The sequence below is a fragment of the Mercenaria mercenaria genome, chromosome 5 (assembly GCF_021730395.1).
Source record: "Mercenaria mercenaria strain notata chromosome 5, MADL_Memer_1, whole genome shotgun sequence".
Lineage (NCBI taxonomy): Eukaryota > Metazoa > Mollusca > Bivalvia > Venerida > Veneridae > Mercenaria > Mercenaria mercenaria.
Window position 1 is genome coordinate 58,359,486 of NC_069365.1, and position 13,929 is coordinate 58,373,414.

Genomic DNA, 13,929 nt, shown 5'->3' on the forward strand with positions numbered 1-13,929 from the left:
ATATTTAATAGTCAATATTAAAAAGGTCATGTTCCAATACTATTATTTCATATTTTGTTTCCCGCTAATTTAATTCAGTTTTAGAATTCGAGTTGTTTGTGTTATACGTATATCTTATATACGAATGCATCATCTTTCTCGAATGATAATAATTATTATTCTTTCTTGCCTTGATCTTTTTCAACTTCGTCTTATTTCTAAATTTCTTTCATTTGTTTTCTTAGTATAAGTGATATGCCTAAGACTGCCTAAGATTTCTTACATTCTCTCAACTGTGGTGGTTATTTTTTAAAGAATATATATTTTTTTCTTACCAGCTGTGTGTCAAACAGTAGTAAACCCTACATTAGGAACGTTTAGTTTAAGTTCCAATGGAACTCACACAACAGCGATATATGCTTGTGAAGTTGGTACAACATTGAGTGGCGTCAGTGTACAAGTGTGCACCGCAGATGGCTCTTGGGAGTCAACACCACCTACTTGCGGTGAGTATTTGAACAGACAATATATATCTCAGATAATGTTTGTATTTTAATCGCATTTGAAATCATGATTATATTGTTCACGTTTCTGTAGCGCTGTATAGTGGAATGTCGTTATTTTGTAAGTTATAACAATCATAAAATGATGGTAAAAACGTAATGTTTTATTTCTTTACGATTTATTATTTTCTTTTTTGCAGATTGTAAATAAATCATTAATATAAACCTATTATGTTTAATCTGATACTGAACATATGTGTGATTCGTCAAAAAAAAAATATAGACAAAGTGAAACTGATAAAGTTTCGTATATTGAGGTTTCTCATTTTTGATATATCCTACAGATCTAGTGTAGAAAATGTAATACGTAATGATTTGGTATGTAGAATTTTCAAAATATATCCGTTTTTAAAATATATGTGTAGTAAATCTCACTCACTCTGGTACCTGTTTAATATTTTTACCAGCTGGTTGCCCAACACTTGCTTCTCCTGGAAGTGGATCAGTAACGTTATCGGCAAGCTCGTCTTCTACTATTGCAACATTCACATGTGTGGCAGGATATTCACTTAACTCATCTAGCGTACTGACCTGTACCTCCGCAGGGACATGGGATCTTCCTTCACCTTACTGTAGTGCGTTGATTTCTTTGTTTGGAAGACATTATATATATCTTAGCATCGATGCACTTTGAAATATATGCATTAATTATGTTTACACTGTCGTGCGCAATTATGCAAAAATATGTACGTTTATTTAACATTACTCGTTGACGCTAAGTTTACAGTTAACCTCATCAGATGAGATACTGTCATAATAACTACATGTATACGTATTTGCATTTTTTGTCTTATGTAACTAGTTTGTTGTGTCAAGTACCGCTTCTCCATTACAAGAATCAATTCGTTTGTTTTCTTTATCATATAGTTTGTAATTCACCTTCAACCATTGCCAACGGAGATATCAATCTGTCAGATAACCTACGCACTGCAACTTACACATGTAACGTTGGCTATGTCCTGGTTGGTTCGGAGACAAGGACCTGTCAGGATGATGGAACGGGGTGGGACGGAACAAGTCCTGTATGCGGTGTGTTACAACTGGCACTTGCTTTCTCTATAGAATAAGTCCTGTTTGCAGTGTGTTATAACTTGAATTTGCTTTCTCCATTTATTTCTTTATGCAACTTTTGAATTGGATTCGTGTGGCATTTCATTTCTATTAATAATGTTCCTTTAGCTTTCTTTAAATAAAACTGTATTGGCTCATGATAGTAAAGTAAACATTCTTTCATTATTTGCGCTAATTAGGAAGAGGAAGATGAATTTACATAGAAATTATAGGTCTATAGTAATACATCTGGTCGCGAAATTTAACGCTTTTGTGTTCAGCGGCATCGGAGACAATTTGTGTTACAGAACTCCATTTATTGGGTATCGTAAGTGTTTAAATATTTTCATAATTTTATATTACCTCCCTTTAATTCTGATCCCAACCTAATCAGCGCAAATATGAAGAATAAATTTTTACCTTTAACTTCTGCTTTGTTTCTTTGCAATTACTCATCACACTTTCTTCATATTTGTGCAAATTTGGTTGATTTTTGTTTGCTATTTATTCTATTCTATATGAATTATATTCAGCATTTTATAAAGCACTTCATTTAATTATAAATGATATTAATGTAAAAATTAAGAGAATATATAGTATACACTAAATATATAGATGATTTCTATCTATGATTAGGTTTACAGTCTACATGCATTTCAATTACCCCTATTTATCACACATTTTAAACATGTATTACCTGCATGCAAGTTACTGATTTTCTGTTTTATATTTGTTAGATTCCACTGATCCGGGGACGGGAGCATCTACTGATGGTTCAGAATTGAGTATTCCAGTAGCAGCACTGGTTATTGTCATATTGATATTGCTCATACTTGCAGTATTGCTCGGCGCTTTCGTGCACTTGTACTGTCGCCTGAGACAGGAAAGATCGTCGAGAGTTGGGTCAGCTGCTTCTCGAGAACCTGAGGACCCGACAGGTAAGTGTATGAGTTATAAAGGCAATGCATTAAATGAAATTTTGTTTTTAATTGTTACAAATTGAAAACAAGAAATAGTCAGGATACATATCTGTGATACCCTACTCTTATAGCATTATTGATGTAGTATTATCGAGAAGCTCCAGTGTTCTTTTTTTTTTTTTCAAAAAACGTGCCTTGTTCGAATGACAACATGAAATGAATCAGCCTTCACAATGCTACTGATGGTGAAAAACAAACATTTAAAGTCAGTTAAAAGAAGTAATGGCCATGACGGCGAATGCCTGAAAGATGCAGCTGCAAAATGATCCGTTGGGCATAGTGCTATGAAATAATTTATATTATGATAATATATAAATATAATTTATTGTCACTGACTTATCTTCAATGTTCGAATTTCAGTTGTTGAAGAGAGACATCCGGAAGTTTTTACGGTACCAAAACCAACTGGGGAAAAGGAATCAATAGTTAGAAAGTACCAGAATTTAGAATCAAGACCATCTTCTTCTGTTACTGCATCGACTGTAATATTTGCCAATGGCGTAACAACGCCACCGGAAAAGAAATCCCCGCGCGGGAAGGTCCAGTTGCCTCCAATTGGACACCTCTATACAGAGAAAAGAAAGAAGAAACGGATAGGCGAAATGACACCCGAAAAGAAGCAAGCTACTAAAAATAGGACACCTAGTCGTCGAGAACCAAGGGCAAAAACTCCTATAAAAGAAAGAATGAAAGAAATTGGGATCGACAGAGTGATGACTCCTGAACTGTTATCAACTGTTGATTATAACTATTTACAACCAGTTTTTTTTCCTTATGAACTGGAAACAGACGCTGGTAGAGACACGGTTCTTAGCAGGAAAGGTGAAAGTTTAAAGACGAAGAAGTAGGAGAAAGACAATGATGTTGAAAAGGTCAAGCAAAGCGGAACTTACGTAACACATATAACATTACGAGAATAAATCTGTGTTCTTAACTGTTTCATGATTTTTCTTAAAGGTCTATTCTGGATCTTAAGCCGCTGTGTAGTTTGTATGTATGTTGCTCAATAGCTGCTTTATCTTAGGATTTCATCATTCTGTAAAGATTAATGTAAGCGTTCTTAATACAAAGGATGCATCTAGTACCACAGAGGGCATCATCTGGATGACAACTAAAACCAGCATCTGATAAATTAAAAAATGTGTGTAGACTGTAATTTAGGAAGTGCAGTACACACATGACTTTAATAAATGTGGTTATACAGTAAAACTAGCATTTCCGTAACCTTATAATAGAACCTTCATGAAGATTAATAGGATGTCAAAGCCTTAAAGTGAATGTTGTTGTTTTGGGTACTTTATTGAATTTGCTATTAGTTAAAACTAAAATGTAGAAAAGATATTTGATGAGTTTGGAAGTAATTATTCATAAAAATGTACATGAAGTTTATAGCTCTCCAATGCTAGACAAATAGAGTGCCGTTAATTAGTATGAATTTAACTGATCTGTAATATTATTGATTTAGATAACGCTAGCTAATGATTATTAAAGACGTTTTCCTATTTTGGTATATAAATGTACATCTGAAATCTGGGGGTGTAGCCCTTTAAAATGTGTATCCACTGACTCTTCTTGAATTTTAAAGGGGCTTTTTTTTTCATTAAACATGTCATTATTATGTTTGAAACATTTAACGATTTTTGTGTAAATCTAATATTGGAGTTGCATTATACCGTTCGGTTCATCTAAGGTGAATAAATAAAATATATTGAAAATGAGACTAGAAGAAGAAAAAGGTTAAAGTATCATTTTTATCGTGTATACTGTGTCCTACTTGGCATTCTCGGGCTTCAAAGATACTTTGTTTTGTTTGAAAATGTCTGTCTGATATTTCATTGTTACAGTTAGAAGTGCTATAAGTGTTATTTATTTTGAACCAGACTTAAGAAAGTTACATTAAACTTTTTGAAAATAAGCAGTGCGTTTGTTATTGAATCATTCTGTGTATAGATGCATGATATATTTCTGTTTTCTCACTTTCTCTAAAATACAAAAAGTGAAATACTTTTTATTCTTGCCGTCAAAGTACTTTTTTCCACGGTTGATATCATAGGAATATCAATCGGTTTAATTTCCAAGGCGGGTTTCCATTTTTTCCTCTATTTATTAATTTTGTTCTGATTGCTTGTAAGTATTATTTTGTCTGTGTGTTGACCTCGACGTGCACACAACCAGGCTTAAACTCTTGTTGGGTTCCGTTCCGAGTGGACTGCGTTCCTAGAAATTGGTTAATCCTTTTAAGTATTTGACCTTGTTTTTACATATTCAGTGGCCAAAAAGCAACGAAGAACATTTTAATGGTTTGCAAATACAAAATGCGCCCATGAGTTGAGTGATATCATGAATTACTATTTTCAATCACAAAAAAAGTTTTATTTGGTTATCGAATGAACTACCGCTTCGAATGAAATTTTAGATATAAGCAACAGGCATAATGTCCCTAAGATTTTTAGCTCAACAATAGTTAAAAGAGATAGACCAGGAGTAAGCACTGAATTACATGTAAGTTTCTCTCTATCCTGTGACTTCTGTATTGTAAAGAAACATTCTATTCATGTGTGCGTTTCTATGCTATTTGTTTTGTTTTTTTCTATCTTAACTTTGTTATTCATTGGAAAGCTTACTTTTAAAATATTAGTAAGGAATGCATTTCTCAAAACCTTATTTCGTTTCCGCTCTATTGCAGTATCGCATCACATTCCCTGAATAAATTCCATATCGTGGAAAGGACTTAATGTTATCGCGTTTTACGTTTAAAGTGCATGTTCATTTATTATGTATGTTTATATATTTCAGTGTTGTGCCCATCCCTGACTGATCCGTCAAGTGGTACAGTAACATTGTCTACTACCGGTACGCAGACAATGGCTATATATTCATGTGTCTCGGGGTACAGTCTGAACGGTGATGCAGAGAGAACGTGTAATTCGGACGGTACATGGAGTCTTGTAGAACCAACATGCAGTATGTAAACATTAATATTTATGAAGAATACACACTAAAACACTAAAAGCGTTTTATCAGCATTATATATATATATATATATATATATATATATATATATATATATATATATATATATATATATATATATATATATATATATATATACTCTTCATATGTTATAATTGAAACAATGAAAAACAGTGAGTTTATTATAAAAAGATATTTGTTCTTTTCGTCGCATGATCAGGTTATATTTAACGAGTAACGTACCCAAAATGAAAAATCTGTTGTTCATAAAGGATTGAACTACCACATACAACAGACCAATATTCTGTTTTCTTCCTATCTATTCCTTTGATTTAACTAAATTCTTTACCCACTTTAATGTTTCGTACCAGCGAGAAAAATATATTTGATATTTTTACTTGACACATAGGCCTATAACGCACTAATACTTAAATCATTCACTGCAGACATGTAATATTGTATTCTGTTGACTAGAAGAGCTTCCTTTAAATAATTATCTCCAGCTTGTAAGTCTCCAGCTAATCCTCTGAATGGAGTTGTAATAGATGATGGAAATTCAGCTTCCTACTTGTGTAACCAAGGTTATTCTATGAATGGAACAGCAACAAGGTCCTGCGCTGCTGATGGTACAGGATGGAGTGGAGCAGCCCCAACCTGCAGTAATTAAACTTTCGTTTATATTTCAACTGCATTTTGTCAGAAATTGCAAAGGACGTATGTAGTTTATTATTGATTTATCATGTTTACCCCTTACTTCTACTTAGATTCTCAAAAGTATTCCATAGTTTTTATTCCAAAAGTCAAACTTTCCCATAGACCGACCTTTTGTTTTGTTTTGTTTTTATTTGGTCAAAGTTTTATCTATTTGTTCATTTATCACATGGCACTATAACTGCATCGGCACACGCCTTTTGAAAATAAGAGATAATTTGAGTAAATGAAATGCTTCTATAAAACGATAACTGATATGTAACGATTTTTTATTTTTCTTTTTAAGGTACGTGTGGCACTTTGTCAACACCATCAGGTGGCGCTGTTTCACTCAGTACAGATGGACTCAATACACAGGCATCGTATACTTGCAACAATGGATACACGTTAAATGGAGTTAATTTAATCACTTGCAGAAACGATGGCTCGTGGGATTTTACAGAACCAACATGTGGTAAAGTTTACATCTTGTAGAAAGTTCTTTACATTGAACATAGGTACATGTTCAATTTTTCCTTTGCAATCAGCACTTTTACTGGACAGACCAAGTCCCGAAAGCATTCAGTATTCCTAATATATCAATGTTTGTTAACCTAACAATTTGGAGACTTGTTTCAAAGCAAATTCATTGTTTACAAGCACATCTTAGGACGAAAATTGTAGGTGGCGATTCGAATGATCAATACAGTTCAAATCGTCTAGATTTTTTCTGTTGAATTTGTTAGACACAAAGAACCGTACGTTTTTTCTGTCAGCTCAGACTACAAAAAAATGAATTTTGGAACACACGGCAGTAGATACAGTAGTTAGGACAATCAGACAATCATATCTATATATGAGCACAATTGCTTTGGTGTATGATATACTAGGAAGCGTCATTTATTTTACGAGTAATTGCAAGCGTGATGAGGCGTCTTAGCTAATTCATTACGTATATTGTGTTACAGAAAAATGTCCAGAGTTATCTGACCCTGATAGTGGTACGTTAACAATGACGACTACTGGCTTCATTACAACAGCGACATTTTCGTGCCAGTCAGGATACTATCTTAAAGGAGAATTTTCGATTTCATGTGGGACTGATGGAACATGGAGCGATGACGCGCCTTTATGTAGTAGGTTTTTGCCGAGTTATGTACTTATGTATTCGGGTTTGTCAAAAGTGGAAAAATAAAGATAGCTATATGTGTTTTGCAATAGGAAATAAAATTACATTTGAAAAAAAATGTTGTGTTTTCATTCAAAAGCAGTTATTTTATTTTATTACGAAAGTCATGTTTTTAAGTAAACATAATAAATTTTGTACTTACGATTGTTTGCACAACAAATTACTAGTTATTATGCTTTTTCGTGTTAATCAGCTACAAGATTTTAGATAAATTTATTAAACTTCTCCGATTTTAAAATATTTATAATGCAAATAAGTAAAAAGAAAATAGAAGTTTATATGGTTTAAGTGCTTATTTTGATACATTTTGCTTCCTTACAGTGTGTAATTTCCATGCTCATTCTAGTAATGTACAATTCCCTCTGTCTGGAACGGAACAGTTGTTATCTTCGCGTGGGATAATGGTTACACATAGAGTGAACCTTTAGCTCAAACCTGCCTTTAGTTTCTATTTTCTCATCCTTTACAGAGTATAATTTCCGTGCTCAGCCTGGTAATGGACAAGTTTCTCTATCTGACACTGTAACCACGGCTACTTACATACGTGATACCGGTTACACACTGATTTGACTGTCAACTCAAACCTGCCAAACTATACTTATCTTTACTTTAATTTTTATTTTCTTATTCCCTACAGAGTGTAATATCCCTGCTCAGCCTAGTAATGGACAAGTTTCTCTGTCTGGTACTGGAACAACGGCTGCTTATATATGTCATACCGGTTACACACTGAATGGACTATCAGCTCAAATCTGCCAAACTATACTTATCTCTACTTTATTTTTTATTTTCTTATTTCCTACAGAGTGTAATTTCCCTGCTCAGCCTAGTAATGGACAAGTTTCTCTGTCTGGCACTGGAACAACGGCTACTTATACATGTGATACCGGTTACACACTGAATGGACTGTCAGCGCGGACCTGCCAGAATGACGGCACGGGATGGGAAGGCTCAGAACCTGTGTGCAGTATGACCATTTTAGCATCTCCTAAATTTCTTTATATCTGCAAATACTTTTTATCAGCCTTTATACCATTTTAGTACCCTTTAATTCAAAATAAAATCTTAATACATTTGTAATATAAAACATTTCTCCTATAAAGCTTTAGAATGTTTTGCAATTTGATCGGAAAAAAAAATTCAATCCGAAGAATTAGTGTTCATAATAACTCTTTACATATATGTATTTGTAATGAGATACAAAACTCTATTACCTTTTTATCAAAGCACTATGTCAAACGCTGTCCAATCCTGCCAATGGAACGTTCAGTCTAACCACGAATGGTACGCAAACAACAGCTTCTTACGCATGCGCAGTAGGTACGTCTCTAGATGGGGAAAGTCAGATTGTGTGCAATGCTGATGGCTCTTGGCAATCAACGCAGCCGACTTGTGGTAGGTTTTCGTGTTTCTATTTTCATTATTCAATATTGTCTTAATATGACAATTTATGCAGTTTAGGTCAAAATTTTGGGTTTTATTGTTTTGATGTGTCTTAGGCGCTAATTTTATCTTTTATTCATTATAATATTAATTGTTTTTATACCAAAACAACACTTAACTTAATACTTGTACTTTGGGTTCAAAGTCATTAGCATTCCTCGGCCGATATTATAATTTTTTTTTATGATAAAGCCAATATTTAAGCAAATTGACTCTATCCCCACACTTAAATTGATTGATAATGTTAAAAAGTGCTGCACCATTTTTGTCATATTTCAGTTCAATGTCCAGCTCTAAGTGATCCAGACAGTGGATACGTGTCGTTCTCTACCAGTGGATTAACAACAACAGCTGACTTTTCATGTGTTACCGGCTACACCATCAATTCAACTAGCATACTGACATGCCTGTCATCGGGCGCATGGGACCTTCCATCACCATTCTGTAGTAAGTTTCGGGTTAATTAATAAAATGTGAACATGCCAACCATATCATCTGAAATAAAATTATATTCATACAATTCACGTTAAGTTCCATAAGGCTTTAAATATCATTTAAAAAAAGAAACAGATGAAAAACTGTCCAAATAGATGCTATTCAAGAGTGCATGGTTACAAAATCGCTACTTTTAATATTGCATATGAATTTTTACACTTGGAGCCATAAAGGAAAGTTATCAGAAACAATAAATTCAATCATATTTTTCTACATTTTCAATATTCGAACCTTTAAAAACATTTGGGAAAACAATTATCGGAAATAGGATTTAAGAAGAAATTGATATATTATATTTTCATAACGAAAAATGTGGCAGCCTCATTTTAAACAAAAGCATTATGTGCTTTTATGTTTTGCAACTTTCTGTAGGAACGAACAAAACTATGATTTATTTTATAGATTTTTATTTGTCAAATGTCATTTCAGTGAATTATAAAACGGACGCCATATTTTCCTTTGCTTGTGTGCGGATATGTGTGATCATGAATATACGTTTCCACGTAGATTCTCATATATAGTATGTTGACATATATCGCTCAAAAGTGCTTTTTCACTTTGAAATGTGTATATATAATATGAGCGACATTGTATATGTTCTTCCTTTTTATTTCACCTAGTTTGTCAGTCTCCACCACTTCTTTCCAACGGACAATTCAACATCTCTGCAGACTTGCAGACAGTGACCTACACATGTAATGTAGGCTATGTGCTGGTCGGTTCTGTGACAAGAACTTGTCAGAATGACGGAACGGGGTGGGATGGAATATCACCTGTGTGTGGTATGTATCTAGTTTCTCCTCTAATTTAGTGTTGTGTATTTTTAACTCATTGGTTTTACTTTTTATCTTTACATTCTTGAGGTGTTTGTGAAAACCGTTTGGTAATTATGCACTACATATTAGTACCATTAAAAACAGTTTGCACGGTTAACATTCCTGGATTTCAAAATATACCAGATTCTGATAGCTGTATACTTCATTGTTTTCTAGCAGTCGTATTCGTTACTTACCTATTTTCAGTTTTACCTGCTTTTCCTTTCCGTTTAACAATCTTGTGCTAATTAGTCATCACTTTTCTTGCATACCAGGCACGATTTTTCCGTGTTTTTGTCGTTGCTAGAAAAACTCGTCTTACACCCCGGGACGTAAGATGACTCTTGTGCTGAAATTTATAAATGAATGCGTAAATTCATACTATAATAAAAAAGGGCTTAAAAGAAAAGTATGTGTTACAACTCGGAAATACCTTAGATGCCTCTGAAAAACAAATTAAAATCAAAATTGCACGAGATTTGCATGACTGACGTGGTAGCTTTAGGTGTTGCACCATTGCTGGAACAGAACAAAAAAAATAAATCTCTAACCATTTGGCAGTGTGACAATGAACTGAAAGTTATGAGCTTACATGAGTTGCATCTCGACGTTTACTCCAGAAAACGAGCAACGGTTTTGTTTTTTTTTAATTTTGATAGTAACCATTTTCGGGATATTTTTACGAGTTCAGCATCAGAAGCAGCATGGATTTGAAAATAATCCCAATTAATATAACATGTAAGTGGTCTTTTTATTTTAAATATGATAGAAACCAGTATAGCTAATTAGCGCAAGTTGTTTTAATTGCAGTGGTTCTTTCACATATTTAATCCGACAATTACCATTCACTGCCCATATCCTTGTAGATACCTTTAAGAAAGTGTGTTTCTTTTATTCATTTCGAAATAACTTGATTTTTCATTTTTTCTAATGGATGATAAATTTCTAAAAGATATGAAATGGATACATTGTGTCTTTACACACTACAACAGTTTCATGATATTGATATATCTGGCAAAAATGTATTGCTAAATTGTTTACTTGTTTACTGCTTAGATACAGAAACACCAGACACCGAAGCATCCACAGATGGGTCAGCTTGGAATATTCCTATTGCAGCTATGATCGTCGTTATCTTGCTGTTTGTGGCTGCCGTTATACTATTGATAGGCCTCACTTACCTGTATTGTCAACTGAGGAATAAGAAATCTAAAATAGATTCAGAAGTGCAATTACACCCGGACGAGCCAGGTACGGCAAATTTAAGTGATCTGCTTTAAGTATACTTTTAACAAGAGAAACAGAAACTGATATAGAGGTGTTAGGTTTGCTGTTGCTGGTATCGAATGAGCCTGCATGGGCAGACTTTGATGGTTCTTTTTTTTTCCTTTTAAGAAAAGGACAATTTCATCTATTGACCAAAGCAGGAAACAAATGGTTGAAAAGAAATTAGCGTCTCTATAAACGTTTTTTTTTTCGAAATGCTATTAAACGTTTTTGTTCCTTTGTATATGAGGAAGGTCTATATCTTTATATTTTTTACAACCCAGTGGTTAAGAAATAGCCCCACCTTTCTATACCGTTCAAGTAAAAAGTCATTTAGTTGATAAATTTCATTCTAATGTCCACAGATAAAATGCCAGAAGAGTTACCAGAACCAAAGCCCACCGAAGAAAAGGCAACTTTACTGAAGAAGTACAACAAGACAGAATCACGACCACCTTCGTCGTTGACAACTACCAGCATTATTTTTGCAAACGGGCCACCAACCCTTCCAGTTCGAAAGAAACCACAAGGAAAAGTGCAGTTGCCCCCCATTAGTCATGTTATCACTGAAATGAGAGGAACGAAAAGAAAAGGGCAAGTAAAACCTACAAATAAAGGAAAGAGTCATCGTGGAACCGATAGTACGAAGCCTGTAAAAGACACTGGAAACGATATGGACTTCAGTAGAGCAAAAACTCCTGATCTATTACATGCTGATGAATTTAACTATATTCAACCGGTGTATTCATATGAACTGGAAACAGGAAGTGTACTGAGTAGAAAAGGGAAGAAAATTAAGACAAAGAAGATACGCGATAAAGATACAGTGCCAATAAGAGACACTGGAGAAGACAATCTAGGCGATAATAGAACAAACGCTCCAGATTTGTTGCGTGCTGATGAATTAAACTATATCCGGCCTGTGCATTCATATGAACTGGAAACTCCTGTTGATACTGGAAGAGAGAGTGTCCCAAGTAGGAAAGGGAAGAAAAATAAAACAAAGAAGTAGGACACAAAATAATGTTCTTGTGAAAGATAGTGGAAAAAAATAGTTTTTACATTCCTCACATGTGCTTTACAATTGTTTGACATATTTCATATTGAGTTGGTACTTTCTGCTTTACAGTTGCTATATTTACTTTACATTATATTTATTGATACTAACATATTTATCATGTGTGATTAACAATTGATTTGTAAACAACTCATATTTCTTGACTGGGGTTTAATTGATACTAATAGCAACGCCTAACACTTAATCCAGTTGTCAAATACAACGATTGCTAAATTAATATATGGACTTATATATCATTTCATACTAAGTTATAATATATATAGCTAAACACATTATAAACTGGAAGTCTTTGTAAAAAAACTTCAGTTACTGCACGACATTTTATCATGAATGTACCTCTACATACACAATTTTTTACACAATTTATTTATTTATTTAGTAAAATAGAATATATTTGATGAGGATTTTCTAAATTTGAAGTAAATATCTAAAGATAAAACGTTTTAGTGAAATATAGGCAATGGATATTTTTAGATATATATTTAGTGTACGTGTGTCTCCATTTGCAAATATTCTTACCAGACATCCTTTTCAAATGCATGTCTTCATTATCTCTGGATTAGCGTGAAAAGACGTTTGATGGTGCATATTAGACATGCATATTAGACGACCGTAGAAAATGTTTAAAAAATCAAAATAACAAATTCACATCCAACATCTAAAACAACATCCAACATCTCTTTGAACAAAGTGACATAACGCATTATATTTACAAACACAATAGGATGTGTTTATATTTAACAGCGAAAATTTACTTTTAACAATTACACAAATGGAATGAAGTATCACCTAGTATTTAATTAACAATACAGATAGCTCTTTGTTGCTTTTACTGTGTTATATAAAAAGTGTCTAAACAATGGCAATTGAATATCAATATCATTGTATTGCAATTTTCTGTTTGCTCGTTTGTATTTGTAAACTTTTTTTTATTTATCAGAATGTTTTTTTTTCATATGTACAAAATAAAAGCTACATAGAAACAGTTTATCATCATCGTTTTTTTTTCTGTATTTGTATTTACAGCAATATGGTGAGGATATTGTTGAGGTCTTGAGCTATGTTAACCGGTTCGCCTACATTTTTCTGTACGGGTAGAGTTTGACATAACAGTTCCACAAAAGCAAAGTTAATGTTGCCCTAAAACTCCACATTAACTTGTCTTGCCGTGGCAATTTTTTGTTTTAAATCAGCCAGATGTTTAGGTACTTCACCGCCTCGGTAGCCTAGTGATAGAGCGTCCGCTTTGAGTGCGGGAGGTCGTGGGTTCAATCCCCGACCGCGTCATACCAAAGACGTATAAAATGGTACTAGTAGCTTCCTCGCTTGGCGCTCAGCATAAGAAGGATAGTGCTAGGACTGGTCAGCCCGGTGTCGGTATAATGTGACTGGGTGGGGTATCATGCCA

The 13,929-nt window shown here is 33.8% G+C and overlaps 1 protein-coding gene across 2 annotated transcripts in view; it reads left to right on the plus strand.

Moving 5' to 3' along the window:
• Nucleotides 1-13,929, plus strand: part of LOC123557332 (sushi, von Willebrand factor type A, EGF and pentraxin domain-containing protein 1-like) — a 33,805-nt gene that overhangs the window by 6,454 nt on the left and 13,422 nt on the right. For both annotated transcript variants that reach the window (XM_053543690.1, XM_045348746.2), the window contains 11 exons: nt 318-485; nt 950-1,117; nt 1,410-1,571; nt 5,369-5,536; nt 6,049-6,204; nt 6,543-6,710; nt 7,204-7,371; nt 8,230-8,391; nt 8,652-8,819; nt 9,147-9,314; nt 9,983-10,144. In XM_053543690.1, coding sequence (XP_053399665.1) covers nt 318-485; nt 950-1,117; nt 1,410-1,571; nt 5,369-5,536; nt 6,049-6,204; nt 6,543-6,710; nt 7,204-7,371; nt 8,230-8,391; nt 8,652-8,819; nt 9,147-9,314; nt 9,983-10,144 — 1,818 coding nt within the window. The remainder of the gene's footprint in view (nt 1-317; nt 486-949; nt 1,118-1,409; nt 1,572-5,368; nt 5,537-6,048; nt 6,205-6,542; nt 6,711-7,203; nt 7,372-8,229; nt 8,392-8,651; nt 8,820-9,146; nt 9,315-9,982; nt 10,145-13,929) is intronic.